This window comes from Rhamphochromis longiceps, linkage group LG19 (genome assembly GCF_057381845.1).
Source record: "Rhamphochromis longiceps isolate RC_006_pf linkage group LG19, R_longiceps_female_GT1.1, whole genome shotgun sequence".
NCBI classification, from domain to species: Eukaryota; Metazoa; Chordata; class Actinopteri; order Cichliformes; family Cichlidae; genus Rhamphochromis; species Rhamphochromis longiceps.
The window spans coordinates 28,931,609-28,949,375 of NC_140575.1; the positions used below are offsets into that span (position 1 = coordinate 28,931,609).

Genomic DNA, 17,767 nt, shown 5'->3' on the forward strand with positions numbered 1-17,767 from the left:
TTCACGCCGGTCCGGGCTGGTGTGAATTAAGAGTCATCAGGCGCGCCGGACACGGTCACTATCATCACTGCTCCACAACTTCAAATCCACAGCTGAATGCGCTGATGCAAGAAGGAAAAATAAGTGCTGGCTGATGAGGACTTTGATGGTGTTCCGTAAATAGGATTAGCAGATAAACTCTTGAAAAGATCTCCTTTATTTATTTTTATGTTGAATTTAAATACACCTTTCTAAACCCACTGAAGCTCGACGCCGATCGCAAATCTATGGGGTCAAATTTAAAACGTGCAGGCAAAGGTGCTCGCGCCTTGCCGTTGTCAACTGACATCCATGAGAATCATTAATTTTCTTGATCAGAAACAGGTAAGGGCTTAATTTTCCAAATTGCCCACCGGAGCTGCTGAAGCGCCCTCTGGGTTCCGCCTCCAACATGCGTTGCCACTGGTAACCTGGTGGAAAGGGGGGTGGGGTTTGAATGAGAAGCGCCAATAGAGGGTATAAAGGAAGTTGAGTGACATGTTAGCAGCTCCCAATCAGCGCGTTTGGCCCGCCCGTGCCGCATGCCCAGCCTACTGGCTATATAAACCACACTGACAGCTAGGTAATCCAGTCTGATCGCAGATCGTCTGGCAAATCACAGGACTTAATAGAAGCAAGACATCCGACACAAGCAAACCCTCTCGCTCAACACTTACAAAAATGAAAGCAATAAGCCCCGTGCGATCCTTCCGGAAAAACAGCGTGAATTTATCAGAGCACTCCTTGGGAATCTCTCGGAGCAAGACCCCGGTGGATGACCCGCTCAGCCTGCTGTACAACATGAACGACTGCTACTCCAAGCTGAAGGAGCTGGTGCCCAGCATCCCCCAGAACAAGAACGTCAGCAAGATGGAAATCCTGCAGCATGTCATCGACTACATCCTGGACCTGCAGATTGCGCTGGACTCCAGTGTCGCACTAACCAGCCTGCATCACCCTTCCCGGCCGGGGCAGACTCCGTCCAGGACTCCTTTGACCACCCTCAACACAGATATCAGCATCTTGTCATTACAGGTAATTACACTGTAGCTGAGCGCGTATCCTAATTGAAAAGCGACAGTCCAGAGTGTTGTGAGAGAAAGATTTGGTGGATTTTTTTTCTCTTTTTTTCATGTGCGCGCATAAGCAGTGCGCCTTTGTAGCCTATGCGTAACTCGCACAAAATGGCTTGTTGGAAAGGAGGAGGGGGGGGAAATGGCATGTTATATTTTTTTTCCTCCTTTTGTTCAGAATCAGATGAGGAAGAGATTTGACCTACATAACACTATTGCAAACGCCAGACACATCATTCGGATACTGCTTAAAGAATTAACATTTGGTCGGTTTGTTTGTTTGTTTTCAGTCCCCGGAGTTGCCATCAGAGCTGATGACAGATGACAGCCGGACTCTGCATCGTTAAAGCGGTAAGTAGGCTGTCCTCATGTCTGCTGCTGCATTCTGTCCAGGGCTTTTAGGCTCCGCTACAGCCTGTCTCCCAGTCTGCTGGAGCAGAATGGGCTTGAATTACCATTTACCCATCCATTTGTTCCACCGCGAATGTCGTCTCACGTTGCTGTAATGGTCCCACTAATGTTTTTGTATGAGAATGCGATGCAACACTGGGGCGTCTGTTATGGCAAGCACGACTTGGGTACATTTTTATTATTATTATTATTATTACTATTATTATTATTATTAGTTACAAGGCTCATCCGAAACAAAATTAAAGATCACATCACTGGCTTCTGCGAGACTTTAGTGTGTCACAGATTGATCGAACTATTTCGTGTCTCATCTGCTGTGTGGAAAGACGTAGCAGACTGATATTTCGCGCTGGAGTTTAGTGGCAAGATATTCGCTCCAGGCTGCTTGGTTTACTGTATATAAGTAGCAATCGTCAGGGTTGTATTATACCCTCTTGTGTCTATAATGAAGAGCATCTGCAACAGGAAAATAATGGCTGTTTGGATTACTGCTACTACGATGTCTGCACATAATTGGTACAAGAAGTGGGTAGGCGCCAGCTGAGCGGCAATTACGCTGATTCTTCCCCAGATTGTAGGCTGAAGTTGTGCGAGAAGTGTGTGTGTGTGTGTGTGTGTGTGTGTGTGTCTGCCTGTGTGTGCGTGCGCCCTCTCCTTTCCCCCTCTCTCTCTTTCTGTGTGTGTACATCTGGAGCGCAGGGTTTGCTTAGTATTGGGAGTGTTTGGTTAAATGTTAAAAACTGCGGCTTCCTCCCTGGCGCCAGTCTGTCCGGATCTCTGCCCTGTTTGCATTTTCTAAACACGCCTCTCTTTCTCAATCTTTTGCAGGTGTTTGGTCAAGACGTAAAAACACACACAGGACCTGGGGAGCAGGACTTCTCTCCCCCCCCACCCCCTTCTCTCTCTCCCTTCCCTCACCTCCAACCTCTGTCCTCCAGGCCTGGATTTTTTTTTTCTCCTCTTCTGACGCTGAAATCAAGAGACTTTTGCTTATTATGGGACAATCTTTATGTGATGTGTTTTCTGTTTGGACACTTCATTATTATTTAACTTAAGACTTTTTTATTATTATTATTTGTGGGTCCTTTCTGGAAATGGAAGGCGCGTTATATTCCCGACAGCGGGAGGAAAAACGAGATTGTCACAAGGATTATCCTCCACCCCACCACCACCACCGACTTCACCCCATCCCTCTTCCTCCCTCTTCACCCCCCCTCCTGTCCTTCTCCTCCTTGTTGAAGTCTTCGCTTTTTTTGCGGAGGTGGGAACGTAAATAGACAGCTTGGTTAGTTACTGTAAAAAGTTTAGTCTTGTCAGAATTGTTGGCACATGAAGGACTGGACGTTGTTTAAAAAAAAAAAAAAAGTTAAAATGAAAAGAATGAAACCTTGTGAACTCTCATCGGGAGTTTATCTTGTATAGTTGCAGGAATTTCAAACTTCTGCAAAAGTGTAATGTTGTACTTAATTATGCTGAAACTTTTTATAAAAGTAATGTAAATTGTACCTTTTTATACAAAATAAATCAAAAACGCCATTTGGATATGTGTCATTTGGGGGAAGAACCACTTCGGGTTGGGGGTAAATGTGGTGGGCTTTTGTTTGTTTGTTCAGGAGATATTAAACCAGTGCGTAAAATGATCTAGTCAGATACAGAACAAGCTGAGGTTATCTGTGTTGGCTTTAGGTTGGATGTAAAGAAAACATCTGAGATGCATGAAAAACTAATCGTACAGAGTGTCCTTATCAGACCTGCAGTATGTGACCTATAATAGTCTTAAAACACAGCGTCAACACTTCTCCAAGGCAAACACGACCTGGAGGCACGGTTGCGTAAAAGCTTACTGAGGACGCACTGACTGCACTCTTACTTTCTCACATGCCGCTGAAAGTAAAAGGGATTAACTGGTTTAGGTTGTGAGAGCCAGAAGCCGAGGATCTATTGTTTTTTTTTTTTTAAATGGTAGACAATTGTAGGTCTGTGATGGGTTGGATTCCGTAAGTCGAGCTATTAACTTGCCTTTCCCCTTTTTGCAAAACAGAAGTACGAGTCAGATCAAAACGTCCTAGAAGCATCTGTATTCAGACCAGATTTTGACTAATCAAACCCCACCGGTGTCCGCAGTTTGGACTTTATCAGCTTGATTCCTGTGAAATTAAACTATAAACCAAGTCAAACGATGACGGGAGTTCAAAATCAAAAAGCCACCCGTGGTCATTTGGCAGTCCACTGTTCTTTAAAGCAGGCATCAAAAGCGGACTGAGGTAGAAAGGGGGGGCAGGGGGCGGCTAATGCGTGCTGTTGGGTGACGTGATGGACCCCGCAGTGAGACCTGACAGTCACGTGTTGCAGGATCTCAAATGTTTCCATACCACTGACCCGCCAAGTAATCTGTGGCCTCCCATTAGGTGATTATTTTATTTATTTATTTATTTTAATAACCCCAAGGGATACTTAAAAATCTCCAAGTGTGGAAACAGTCACTCTTATACAAACCAGGAAAAATCTATTTATAAATAAAGCATGTCTTAAAGTTAAGACTCATTTACAGTTAAATGTAGAAGTACCAGAAATAAAAACGGCTCCTTAAAGGACACTTTAAGAGTTACTGTGTTGAAGTTCAGAGTCCTCAAACCTGACAGGCGGTGTCTGTACAACCAGGCAGTAGCACGTTTGTATGAAGAGTGCGCCATCTATCGGTCAATACGAATCCTACCACTGAAGACATTTGCTTTTCCTCACCACATCATTAGGTAAAATATGAAAGCTATTAAAAATGTGACTTAATGTGCGTATTCTGGCCTATTTACCAGCGAATTCCAATAATGTACTGCACAAGCAGCTGAGTTAAGTCGAAGAAAACAAAAAAGAAAACCCCCGTCAGACTGATTTCAAGAGTCCACATACTGAGGATGTTTATTGATTCACAAAACACACTTACATGTGACGCTTTGCAGTCTAGTTCATGCATTTCTATCACACAGAAAACAGCACAAGTGTCTACACTTTGTTCTACCTGAAATATTCTAGCAACCTCACAACATGCTTTGAAGGCCGAATGCCTCAGAAACACTAGACTTGTTTTCTCTTCACAGTCATGGCTACTGTTCTATAAGCAACACTTTATTTTGTTTTATTTTTTACTGTAACATTACCGTCACTACACACAGAAAATCCAAACTAACGACAAAAACACACGGGACAAACAAACAGACCTTACAAACATTTTTTGGTATTTAACCATCAACTATCAGATTTATCCTTTTCAAAAATCAAGGTGGTTGCTTTATTAAACCTTACAACTCTTCTTTGACTTTGTCCTTAACAACACAACACTCATCTACGCTAGTTCATCGCAACACAATACAAACATCAAGAACCACACTCCGCATGACCCTTCTTAGTGTAACAAACACGTGGCTTCTTAGAGGACGCTCTCCCTCTCATCGCCAAGGCTGATGGTTCGCAGGTTCTGGTTGTGGTGGATGGTGGCTGCCGTGGTGTTGGCAGTGCTGCTGCCGGGGATGATGATGACATCTGGGGAGATGATGTTGGAGCAGACGGACTCTGTGCCTGTGATGGTAGCCTGCTGCTGATGGCTGTTGTTGGTGTTAGTGTTGGTGTCGCTGGGGCTGCTTGTGTTGTTATTAAGGGTGGTGTTGCTGGCGCTGTGGTTGAGGTTGCTGACCCCGCTGGATGGCCACCCCTCATCTGGGCTGCTGGCCATAAGGCTGGCCTCAGATGGAGCTTCGGAGCAGATGGACATGCGGGCCACTGTGGCATCCTGCAGGCCGCTCAGGCTGCTGGGTAGGGGGCCTCTCTTCTTCACCAAGCCCTCCAGCTCCAGTTCAATCAGACTGGGCTTCAGTGCATCTCTCTGTCTGCCAGTCTCTCCTTCAGCCTCTTCCAGGGATGGGTCTGAGGAGCTTTCACTGGAGCGCATCCCCGAATCGGACGAGTCCTTCTTATCGATGAGGATTTCGGTGAGGAAGCCAGGCTTGGCAAGCAGCCCAGTTGGCTTGGAGCTGTGGGAAGACAGAGCACCAAATTTTGCCTCTTTATGGAGGAGAGGTGTGGTGTTGTCAGAGTCTTCTGGGCCCGAGTCTTCATCATTGGGCAGCTTGTGGTAATATGACCCAGCTCCTTTCTTCTTGGAGCCTGGAGTCCTGGAGGACGAGCTGTGATCCAGCTTTTCATCCTCTTCGCTGATGGGGTCTAATCCATCGGTCCCTGAGGCAAAGTCTGTGGCATCAGAATTCTTGGAGCTTCTCTTGGTGAAAGACTTGCGGCTGTCTTGATCAGATCCTTCCTTGGCCTGAGAAGAGGGAAGAAGTTTCAATGAGGAGAACATAAAAATATACTGAATCCTCTGCTGCTGACCTCTGAGAGACCACTGACAAAAGGATTCCTATCTCTGCCTCTGGTGCCAAGACAAACAAAGAATATAAGCCAATAATGATGAAATGCAAGAAGCAGTGGTCTCCATTTTCTCAGCTAAGACTTCGAGTTCCGCCATTTCTCAGTACAGCAAAATACAACATTTCAAAATCACAAGTTAACTACACGGTACTTTCCTCCAGTCATGACAGTAGAGACTTATTTGAATGAGCTATTTCTGCCATCAGCGATGTGGTGACAAAAACACGACAGTGTACTTGTGACTGTCCACCCACCCCTTTGTCCTCTGAGCTGGCAGCCTGAAGGAATTGTCCAGGGTGGGGCTGAACAGGCCTCTCTCCCCCACTGCCGGACATCTCCAGCTGGGCCATCTGAGCGATGTACTCCCTGTAGGCATCATGATACTCAGCCTGCTGCTTGTCTGTCAGCTTGCAGATGTCATTAGAGGATTCCTGGGAATTCAGGCTAGACATGCTTGAAGTGCGGTGATTTGCCACCTGAAAAAATGAGGAAAAAGTTTGGTTGGGGTGCAACATTCATCCGAGTCTGTCATGTGCTGAGTACAGAGTGCCTTATGGTTCTGGGCTATTGACTTAAGAGTGCATAAAACAAGAGTGCAACAGCATTTACTCTGTGTGCAATCAGACATATACAGCAGCATTCTAAACTGCATGAATATGTACATGAGCTTTTGTAGCTCAGATTGATTTTATTTGTAGAGTTTATTTTTTGCACATCTTATATTTCGACTGTATTTCTTACATACTGTTTGGCATCTGTCGTGTACAGCAAAGGAAGAGTTTCACTGTACAGGGAAACATGTTTCTTTAATGTGCATATGACTAGAAAACTTTGAAACTTGAAACTGAAACTGATCATTAGATCTGAAATATTCTAAATCTGAGAATTGAATGTTTCCAGCAAAGACCGCGTGTGGAGTGGGAACTGGAGGTCATCTGAAACAGCAGCAGTGTCACTCGACGTGTGACCGTTTGCATGTGTCTCAGATGTTTGCACACTGGAAATACAAAAAGGTGAAAATACCAAATAGGGGGCCCTTTGACACCTTTTGGTTTGCAGCAGTGTCTAAGTATTTTTAATTCTGCAAATTTCAAGACCATCGTCAGCTTCCTCCGCTGTGCTCTTCTTTTTTTTTGGGTTAAACCACATTTATGTGAAACTGCTGAGGCCATCAACACACTGGCTTGGTGCAGCGACCATTCAACAGTTTGGGGTCCGACTATTTCCAAGTGTAACATGATAACAGTTACGCTTAAAAGTAGCAACTTCAATACGGTTGCACATCTGCATGTGTTAAAATAATGTGCCCACACACACACTGGTTGATCACGCCGCAGTTGTGATATTTCTATAACAAGCTCGTGACAGGAAGACTAACCGGCCAGTGTGAGTTGTTGCTGCGTCTCACAGGCTCCTCCAGACCCACGCCGCTGAGTTCCTCAAAGCTGAGGTTGAGGCTGAAGGCGGCTGTTTCGCGCTGGGCTCCCCCTGAGCGTCTGCTGGGCTCCCCGAGGTGCACGCTGCTGCCCTGCTCGCTAGCAGCTCGGGACTCATCCTGAAGTGCTGCCTGGCTTTCAGCATGCCGCTGTTCTATGACCTTAAACAATACAGGACAATATATGTGATCAACAAGTCACTTAGCGTGTTGGTTTTTGGTGTGTTTAAATGTAACAAGTACATCAGACTGCTGCAACAACAACAACAAAAGCTTGTGAGAACAGAATTGGGAGCTGTTCCTTAAGTAGATCTACTCAGCTGTCCCCTCCTCCCTGACAATACCCTCCCTTCATCCAGATATCAGTCAGCAATCTTGAACCAGATGGCTGTGCTAGCTGCATCCTGGCAACACAACACTGGTTTTTACATGGAGCTGCAAGGCCACTGCACTCTCCAGCTGCTTCTACCCAAGCCCTGCATAGGATCTCCGGTAAAACACGACCAATCTGGGGCTCTTGCCTTGGCATTAAGAGCACAGACTGACATTTGATGAAGTGGAGCCGGCTACATGTGTTAGTGATTTGAGCCGACTAGACCTCTGGCTGGCTGACTAGCGCCTTTCTCGTAATACGGATTATAAAATCTCCATCCCAATATCTCAGCACAACACGAGATGTCTTATTATGTGATATTGTCTGGATTCTGGCACAAACCACAACTGAAACAAATATCACCAGCGGGGCCCTGGTATGGTTGAGTATACGTCAGAGTCGCAGAGGGGCAGTTGATATTGTTTGTGGCGGACTAATGCTTTCCCTGTCAGCCTACATATGACCACTTCTGTTCACAAGAGTTTAACGGGTAATTAATAAAAAAACAACTTTATTTATCCAGGAAAGGAAATTCATGAGATTTAGAGCCTATTTTTTCAACAGTATCACAGGCCCAGAAAGGCAAGATTGACCTAGCATCTTTTCTGGAGCATGAGAAACCAGAGCTTCAAGAGAAAACTCGCACAAGAATGGTGAGAACATGCACACAATATTTAGCAAGATGTTGAGTTGCACAATATTATTGCATTAAAGGCACCTAAATGAAGCAATCTAGTCTCACCATTCCTCTGAAGAGCTGCCAGTCACCAAAGTTCATCTCCATCTCTTTCTTCAGCTCATCTAGGTTGCAATGCGTGAGCACCCGACCATTTATATTGGCCTGCAACGGATAAAAAAAAGGACTGGTTTGCTCACAGATTCAATGCAATTGCCTAGAAAAGCCCACAGAGTAGCGAGAACTTCATGAAGAAAAACACTGCATTCATATGTTGCAATAAATGTGACCATCGAAAGAATGCCACACAAAGATGACGACAAGAAAAAATGAGGTGTTCACATAAACTTCTTTTAGTTTAAACGCGTACCTTCTTAATGGTGGAGGTGTACTGAGGCAGCATGGTGGGGTCGATTCCTTCTAGCTGCCTGAGACGCTCGCACACTGCGTCTGTGTTCAAAGAGCTGAGCAAGATGGCGGGAGAGCCCTACATAATAAAACACATTAACATATAACTGGAACATATTAAGACAGCTTTCATGGAGTTAAAGTCACCAGAGCAAACACACGCACACATTCTGTTAGAGCAACTCATAACTCCTAACACACTGATTAGGGCAAACTGAGCAACAATTCCTGAGAAACAGACGTGCAGGGCTGTTAGCTGCGAGGCACACAGAGGTGCAAAACCACGATCTCACACTGTATTTCTTTCTATCAGTCACACAGTGTAAGTGTAAAAGTAAACATAAATGCCAACCTATCCAAATATGCTGTTATCTTCCCTTATTCTTTTTCTCTGTGTATATATAAGCGCATAATGTGTGTGCTCAACACTTAAGGGATGGAGTCTGTGAGTCTGTGAGCCGACCAACACCGAAGCGGCCTCTGCTGATGAGCAGCTACGTAGCTCGATGTGACTAACACCAGTTGCCTGTTGATGCAACTGGCTGTCTGTGAAGGCCTCACAGACAGCCAAAATGCCACCCGCTGGCACGGAGACCAAACAAACCTCATCCACCCTCCTTCAACCAACCCCCCCTCCCGTCCCTTTTCTCACCCCTCTCCCTCTGGCTCTGCTTGTCTTTGAGACAACCAAAGTTCTCCTTTCTTTCTTCCTTCCTTCTCCCTCTTCTCTCCCTCCCTTCCTTCCTTCCTTTCACATTCCTCCCTGCTCAGCCTCCTGCACTGACCTCCTATCACTCTCTTTTCCATCACTGTCTTTCTCTCACCCCTCCATCCTTCCCTCCTCCCGCTCCACTCGGCTATTAGCACTATTAAGACAAGGCTTCAGTCTAAGCCCCCTGGCTTTGTTTCTGGTTTCGAGGGAGAGAAGAGCAGAGCTTAGCTGAACTGTGAGTGGTTGTTAGACAAAAAACCTAAGCAGCTCTTACAACACAGTACACAATAATAGGTGCCAACTTTCAGTAATGGCTAGGATGAAGACTGGCACTAAGGGAGTTTAACTACTGATCATATCCACACTCTAGAATGAAACTATGTTAGTGACTCTAATAACTATACTAGTTAAGTTGTGTTTTGCATTGACTTTAAAGCAACAAGTCCGTGTTTCTACAGCATGCAACGTACACCGGTGCAAGTGTTAGGGATGAAGCAGAGATAGGTGGATGATGGAAATGGAAGTAGCATCGAAACCAAAGGTGTACCTGCTTGAATTTGTAAGGCAGCGGCTTTAAATGCTTGATCAGGAGACAAAAAAATAAGAAGCAGACGGACAAGAAGTCAGACAAAAATACACACAGACATTTATAACACTGTGAAACCAGGAGTGTACCTGTGAAAAAAGAAGGCGGGGAGGCAGAAATTTAGACAGACAAGCAGAGAGACTGTAAGGACACATGTTAAACTCATCACCACGACAACAGTGCAGACATTTATCTGTCAAACAGTAGGAGGGGAGACAGCTAGCCAGCCAGTGTTGTCGGCCTGGAAAAGAGGAAGCTATTGGAAGTAGAATTGTCAGAGAAAGAGATTTTGTTTTCGCTGGAGTCAGCTGGCTTTTACAGCCATAATCTTTGCAGACAGAGCGGACTGCGGAGGACATAGAGACAGAAAGAAAGATCCATCTAGAGAATGAGACGTTTCTCACTCTGCAAAGAAAAAGCAGAAGTTTCGATTCACTGAAGGCCTTGAATAAGGCTCCTTGATTCAGACACCAAACGTGTCTTCTAAGAGCGTGAGTGAAAGCATGAATGTCTGCGGGTGTGTCCGTGTGTGTGTGTGTTTGTGTGAACCCTCCCAGTGTGTGTGTGATAAGACTGTAATTACAGCTGGGCTGAGCTCAGGGCTGGGCAGAAGGATGGGGAAGAGGAAACAGAGCTCTGTGAGGGAGGAAGCGTCTTGGTAAGGAGATAAGCTCTACCAGCGCTGGGCTCATTGTCAGTATATATGTGTGTGTCTGTCTGTATGTGTGTTGCCAGCCCCAACAGTTGCTCTGATGATAATCCCAGCAGCCAGAGGAATCCATACTCGCACTTACATCAGCTAGGCAATTACACTGGGATAGGGCTGCTTATATATCCCCACACTAGGAATTACACACAAATGTACACATACACATTTGCAGATTTGTAGAAATGCAGGGACACATGAGCACGACACAAAGAGATTAAGTACAAACCAAAAAAGGGAAGGAAAATGTGAAAATTTATACTAAGGAGGAAAGAGCACAAGGGAGATACGAGGAACAAAAATTGGTATTAAAATATAAGAGACTGATGAAGGTATAAAGGATTTTTTTTTAAAATTAAAGACACAAAATACAGACAGATAAGAGTTAGACGGAATGAACATTACTCAGTAATCTATATTTAAATCTTTCATACAGCTCCTCTAAATGCTTGCTGGCAGCAGCCTGATAAGTGCCTTTGTGAAGCAGAAATCTCCCGAGTAGCGTTATCATCAAATTGTTCTAATACTGGCTGATTTCTCTTCAAATGTGTGAATATCTGGATGCAGAGGCTCACTTCTTTTCAGTGCAACTCCAAGCATCCTTGATGTAAGTTCACAGGACCTCTACATCCATTTACAAGAAGAAGAAGAAAAAAAAATCCAACCCGCTGTTGATTTTTGCACACTGCCCATCACTTATGATGGGCACAAAATGAGCAATGGGCAGTGTGTGTTTTTGGCTTTCGTTTTAAGACAGACCATTTTTGATCCCACACACTTTTCACCAAGACTTCGCAGTGTGAAATATCCATTTATAAGAGAAGTAGAGATTGCAGTGTGCCAGAATCAGAATTAACTTCATTCAGCGTGTTATAATTACATGTGTTATTGCTTGCACACTCCTTAGTGGGGGGTAATAATCACACCGGATGCAGCTTACTATGAGTATTTAAGCAGTCTGCAGCACGCAGCAGGCGTGACAGCTTATTTTAGTTCTCCTGGCGTTTGTAAACCACTGCAACAAAATAAGTAGCCTGCCGCACAACGAGGCATGCCTGTTATTCGTGCAGCATGTGAGGTTTAAGCATCAGGCCTGCAGGCAGATAATGAAGGACTACTTTTTTTGTTTTTTGCATTAGTGTTGAGTTTGTATGTGCGTATTACACGTCCGCTAATGTTAGTAAGGTTACCATTGTGGGGTCAATGGGGCTTGTGTGGAAGGCTTCGCTGGCATCCTCTGCAATAATGTCCTGATATGGAGTGCAGAATGGAGACAAGGATTGTACAGGGAGACGTGTTAACGAGGGTTGGGGTTATAAGCATGCAGCCTACTGGGAGGACCTTAAACTTCTTAATTTGCAAGGGTAAGGCTTTACAAACAGAGAAATACCCCCGCTAAGGTCAGGACCTGGACTGTGAATGAGAACAGTGATAGTGAAAACAGGGAGTTATAAAATCATTGAGAGGAAATGAAGAAATTTAAAACTAAAGCATATAGAATCACTAACAGGACAAATGAGGTGTGCGACAGAAAAGGAAGTATTAAAAAAGGAAAGGAGGTCATACTTTGCGGTTCACAATGGACTTCACAGCACATTAAACACTGAGTGCTAAAACTCCACGCTGTCCTGAGCCTGAAATTTTACAAGTTTAATTATTTAATCTATTAACTTAACTCTGTGTATGTCTAATCAAATAAGACTTTTCTAGCTGCCAGGAAGCACTGCTCAGATGTCATAAACTTATTAACAAAGTGAACCAGAAGAGTAAAAAGCGTTTAAACTTTCAATCGATCCAGTCAAACAACGTCAAACACACTATTAACACTTCTTTACGGTGTATGTGCTACGGTGAGATGAAAGCACGTGTGAAATGCATTTAGCCCAACTTCTTTACTTACAAGTCCACTGGTGTCTTGCGGTTGACCGGGTGGTTTAATGGAAGGACGCGAGGATGAGGGGACATGGTGGGAGAAATGCCGTGGCAGGTGATACACGTGATGGGGGAAATAAGGCTACGAGGGGAGAAAGAAGGATTGTGGAAAGGCAGGCAGGAAGACAAAATAAAACAAAAATCATAAAATCATATAAAGGAGCATGAGCATGTGTACATATAACAGGAAAGGATGCTGGGGGGGATATCATGGTCATGCGGCACTGTCCAAATCTGCAATGTAGGTCAACTGATAAGGAATAAAGGACTGGGCAGCTAAATCCAGTAACTCTTTGAAATCCATCTTTATTTCAATAGGTGCTTTCTGACCAGAGGAGCCAATCACAGTTCTTAAGAAAAACAATGAGTAAATATTAGTAGAGATTGAAGGACTCTGATATTGGCTGTGTGAGTCTGCACTCAGTGAAAATGACAATCACAACAACCAAAGTAGATCTGAATCAATATGATTTAATGGAGACTATCAATGGTCAAGGATCAGATTTGGAGGCTAACATCAGCAGCAAGCTGCTGAAAGAAGCTTCTGTCTAAAGGAAACAGCTATTTGTAACACTACCTAAAAGAACATCACACTGCTTTCAACTATGTCCTTGCTATATTTCCTTTCCGCCTACATTTTTCCTAATTCCTCATTGGTATGTTCTCACATGGGACCACCCCAGTGGGTAGTCCTTAGACCTGTTTGGCCTGAAAGCACCTATTGTGTGCCATTTTTGGGTTGTTAGCATTGTCATTTGGCCATATAGACACCTTTTAGAGTGAGTAGTAGGTACAGGATGTAAGTCATGTTTCCTCACCCGGTTGTAGAAAGGGTGCTGAGGGCCAGTCATTCCACTGAAGTAGGCACTGTGTGGCTGAGGAGGCAGGGATCCGGTGAAGGAGCCTGCTGGGGAGCAGGCGGCAGAGTGTTGGGTGTAAACTGACTGGGGACGGGCCGCTGCCTCTTGGAGGGGCAGTGTGGGATAGGTCACTCCTCCGATGTGCATCTGCTCCCTGGCCGCACGCACATCTAAGAGACGGCAGAGGCAGGGAAGAAGTACAATGGAAAGAGTGAGAGAGAGAGGAAGGGTTTATCTGTGATGCTGATTATCATGTCTTGGCGATGACTATAAAGACCCTTCAGATCCACCCACACATCAATAATTTAGCTTTATTTCATAATCTCTGGAGAGTTTGGACAGTTGTGAATTCAGAGGAAAAAAACTACATATCAAACAGCTGACGTACATGCCGGCAAAATTCTTTGATTCTCAAAGCACTGCAGGGAATACAACAAGAACATTGTTCGTGAACATGTTCTCCTTATCCCAGTAAGAAGAGAGTCAAACAACTACAGACTGGAAAGAAAATTAGCGCAGATGTTACGATTACAGAGACCTTCAACTGTGAATTCCACTCTCACATTGATTCCTATTACTCTGTTTGCTCACAAACAGCAGGCGTGTTGATATTCTCTGTTTTCCAGATTATATGCCAGCCACGTGACGTTTTCTGGCACATGCAGCTCTTTGCTGTCCCCGTCAAATAAATTCGCCCATGTAAACAAACAAAGAGGACCATGTGAACTCATAGACATCATCCCGTAAGTGCTTTGTTACAACCGCTTTCACACGAACCATTCTGACTTTGAGAGAAGTCGTGGAGGAGGTAAGTAGGGAGCTTCGGTTAAAGCTCCCAAATTAAAGTTAAATAAGCCCGAAGACAGAACAGAGTAGCTCTGTGCGGCTGGCAAGAAAGGAAGAACCAGAAACAGAAGCAGGCACCAGAATGTCTCCTGGTTATACAAGTGGCTGCTGAATGACACGCTGAGTGAGACCCAATCCAGCCTGTGAACACAATGGGGGCCTTATGATGTGAGTCAGGCTCATGGGCGGGTATCACTGACAGCACTGCCCACTGGTTGGCCACAGGACACTGGGCACCAAGTACCAACTGGTCAGGGAGGGGAGCGCAGGGAGTTCGATGACTGGGTAGGAGCGTTGGTCACCTTCCGTTTCGCCGTGGATAAGAGTGGAGGCACAAACGCCCACAGTTTTGAGCACGTACAAACACATGTTTCATGGATGCATACACTACACGCACCTTTTTAGGAACAGAGTACTGTACTTACAGATCGGGGCGTTTGGTTGTAGTACTTTGTCAGCTGCGCCCTCCGTGACTCAAAGTTGTTTCAGTGGAACAGACTTTCTGTGTGTGCGAGTGTGTGTTTTCTGTGGTCTCATAACGCTATGATGCAGCAGCTTCACACCAGGCGTCATCCACACTCCTGTACGGGCCGAATGGACGCTGACGCACGGTAGCGAAAGTACAACTCCGCTCTGGCTTTCAGTTTAACAGTGATGCACTATTACGTCAGTGTAACTACAAAGTGTGAAATTTGGTGCTGCACTATGGCCAGATTGGAAACGGGGAGCGAAGGCATTGTCCTGATCGTACAGCGCTGGTCGACATTTGATTGTTTGGAAACAAGACCCACGCTGTGGGTTACTGAGAGCCCCTGCAGTGGGCGATTTTAGAGCAAACCCTGCTACAATGCTATGAGTAATGCCACTGCCAAATGAGCTGGCACTGCACCGGACACATTGCATAGAGGACAGTTTTCAGTGTCTCCATGCTATTGTTCACTATTCAGTTTGGGGGTTTTTGTCCCATCATAACAGCTAAATCATCCACGTGCCAACTGAGCTTGTCCGTTTGCTGAAGATGTCCATGAGATGTGGCTGAAAGCTTCAGAGGCAACAACAGAGTTCATCCCCTTCATGCTCCCTTTCCTTTCCCCAGATTGCAACAAAATAAAACAGATTTGGATGTGGTAGACTGCACTCCCCAGCACTATCATCAAAATACCAAATGAGGGAATATCTTTTGAAAGAATGCTAATCCCTGCAGGAGAGCACAGGAGACTGCCAAAGAGCACTGAAGTTGTTCTGACAGGATATTGCAACTCAAATATCTACTAACACTATGCTATTTATGGCAGGGTTTGTTTTTTTTTCTGCCATCTGTAAAATATACCATGTGTGTACAGACCTGCTATGATCTCCCGCAATTTGGGGTCCAAGTTAACAGTGCAGGGCAGAAACATCTCCACATCTCTGGCAGTAAGAACAGGCGTCCTGGAGGAGAGGAACACTTCAAAGCTGCGGATGTCTCCGTCGATCTCCAGCAGAGGCTCCACGTCCTTTGTGGTCGGGATGTTCTTGGAGATTCTTTAGAGGAATGAAGAATTTTTGAAGGAGTTATTGTAGTGAATATTTACCTTAATTGATACTTATTAAGACGAAAAATGCCAAGGACAACAAAAAACACATGGCACCACTGACTATTTGAGGGTGTTTAGAAATGTGATGTTTGCAACCACTGCTGGCATGACTTATCAGAATGTATGTATGACATTAGTTAACACCATTTTACTACATCTTGTATTGCACGTGAACACTAAATTAGAAATCAGAAAGGTAAATTACCCTTTGATCAAATACTTTAACAATACAAATAACAGAAATTTAAAAAGCACCAATTGGAAACAATATTACAATTTGACACCTTTTACTCCTCTTTATGAGTTAAGAACCAAAGAGAGCACAAGGATGACGACAAACTATTCTGTCTTACTGACAAATATGGCATAAATATGTAACTGCATGCTAAATTCTGACTTGTGGATTCATAGCAAAAAATAGAAATCATTAAATTCTGACAAAAAAAGGAAAGAGGAAACAACAAGCAGTTCTGTTAAGATTGAAAAGATATGACAACGGTCATCATCATCATGAGAGTAGAGAGATAACTGGATTTAGAAAAAGGCGAGATAGTGAAAGCGGGGATGTTCGAGTACAGATAGAGTGAGGGATGTTATCTTTTCTGAGCAGAGGAGGAAACCTGAGAAGATGACAATCAGGGTAATTTAGCAAGCAGCAGACGGAAGCGCGTCATGATGTGCTGCTACGGTTAACGTGATGTTTGTTATCACAGGCCCTAAGTAAACACCACGTTTGGAGGTTGTTCTGTTTCTGCATGATTATAGTTTTCCTGGTCTATACAGCAGGGGGGAAAAAGCTGTACTACATGAAGAACTTTAGATGAGAACAATTTATCGACGCTGTGTTCAGCTTATGGAATATTCCATTTTAAAACACTAAAATTAAAATTGTATAAACCAAATTTTAGACCCCGGAAATGCTGCATATGGATTACAAATGCTGAAAGGTTATGAAGTGAGGACTTTTATTTAAGCTGAATAATGTTAAAAGTGCTATCACAAAATCACAGAAAGGGTAAAATGAGGCCAAGGATACACAGGATACAAACAACAACAAGCCACAGCAATCAGTACATCTCGACCGATCCTATCATTCAGACAGGAAAATATGAAACTTGGAGTGACTTATGACACCGGCCATTCATCATGAGAGTATGCAGCTCTTATCAGATGAATGAGGAGACTTCAGTGGGGAGTAGACATTTTTCTCATCTCGGCTTCCATTTGTCATCCAAACCCTTCATCATTTTCTCAGTAGATGCTTTTCTCTCCCTACATCTCCCTTAACCTTCCCTCCTTACAGATCAACCTCAACTCACCCTCCTCTAATACATCATCCAGTCTGTCTAGTGGTGAGCTGTGCAGGGAATACAAGCTGGAAAAGTTGGGGTTTTTCTCAAAGACTGAGCTGTTTTCAACAGTGAACACAGACTCGTCTTTCTGTGACTTGATTGGATGATTAGTACGGCTGCTGCTGCTGCTGCATGCTAGCTAAGTCAGGATGAGGTCAGCATCTGGCCAGAGCTCAACACAGCAGACTGTTAGCTAATAATCCAAAATATAAACTAACTTAATCTGGTTAACACGGTGGCCTGAAATGTCCTCCATCAGCCCATTCCAGTGAAGTTCTCATACCTCAGTGATGGGTGGTCACAAACAAGTCCTTTAAAGGTGCAGAACACTCAGTTACAAGTTACATAATTTCCATTTCTGGCTGTTAGTTGACACTCCAGAC

At 44.4% G+C, this 17,767-nt stretch overlaps 2 protein-coding genes across 8 annotated transcripts in view; one reads left to right on the forward strand and one right to left on the reverse strand.

The window, feature by feature from the left end:
* Positions 1-593: 593 nt before the first annotated feature.
* Positions 594-3,038, forward strand: id2a (inhibitor of DNA binding 2a). Its single transcript, XM_085391592.1, has 3 exons — positions 594-1,053; positions 1,382-1,442; positions 2,331-3,038. The coding sequence occupies exons 1-2, from the start codon at positions 700-702 to the stop codon at positions 1,436-1,438; spliced, it is 411 nt and encodes a 136-aa protein (XP_085247718.1). The 5' UTR covers positions 594-699; the 3' UTR covers positions 1,439-1,442; positions 2,331-3,038.
* A 1,353-nt stretch (positions 3,039-4,391) lies between these two features.
* The window catches only part of kidins220a (kinase D-interacting substrate 220a), a 46,162-nt gene continuing 32,786 nt past the window's right edge, over positions 4,392-17,767 (reverse strand). For 4 of the 7 annotated variants that reach the window (XM_085390589.1, XM_085390592.1, XM_085390590.1 and 1 more), the window contains exons 24-32: positions 15,801-15,979; positions 13,568-13,779; positions 12,718-12,831; positions 10,073-10,105; positions 8,776-8,892; positions 8,472-8,570; positions 7,300-7,518; positions 6,176-6,397; positions 4,392-5,817 (exon numbers count right to left, since the gene is read on the reverse strand). In XM_085390589.1, the coding sequence (XP_085246715.1) occupies positions 4,927-5,817; positions 6,176-6,397; positions 7,300-7,518; positions 8,472-8,570; positions 8,776-8,892; positions 10,073-10,105; positions 12,718-12,831; positions 13,568-13,779; positions 15,801-15,979 (2,086 nt within the window). In that variant the 3' untranslated portion in view covers positions 4,392-4,926. The remainder of the gene's footprint in view (positions 5,818-6,175; positions 6,398-7,299; positions 7,519-8,471; positions 8,571-8,775; positions 8,893-10,072; positions 10,106-12,717; positions 12,832-13,567; positions 13,780-15,800; positions 15,980-17,767) is intronic. The other 3 variants (XM_085390595.1, XM_085390594.1, XM_085390596.1) reach the window with 3 other exon arrangements.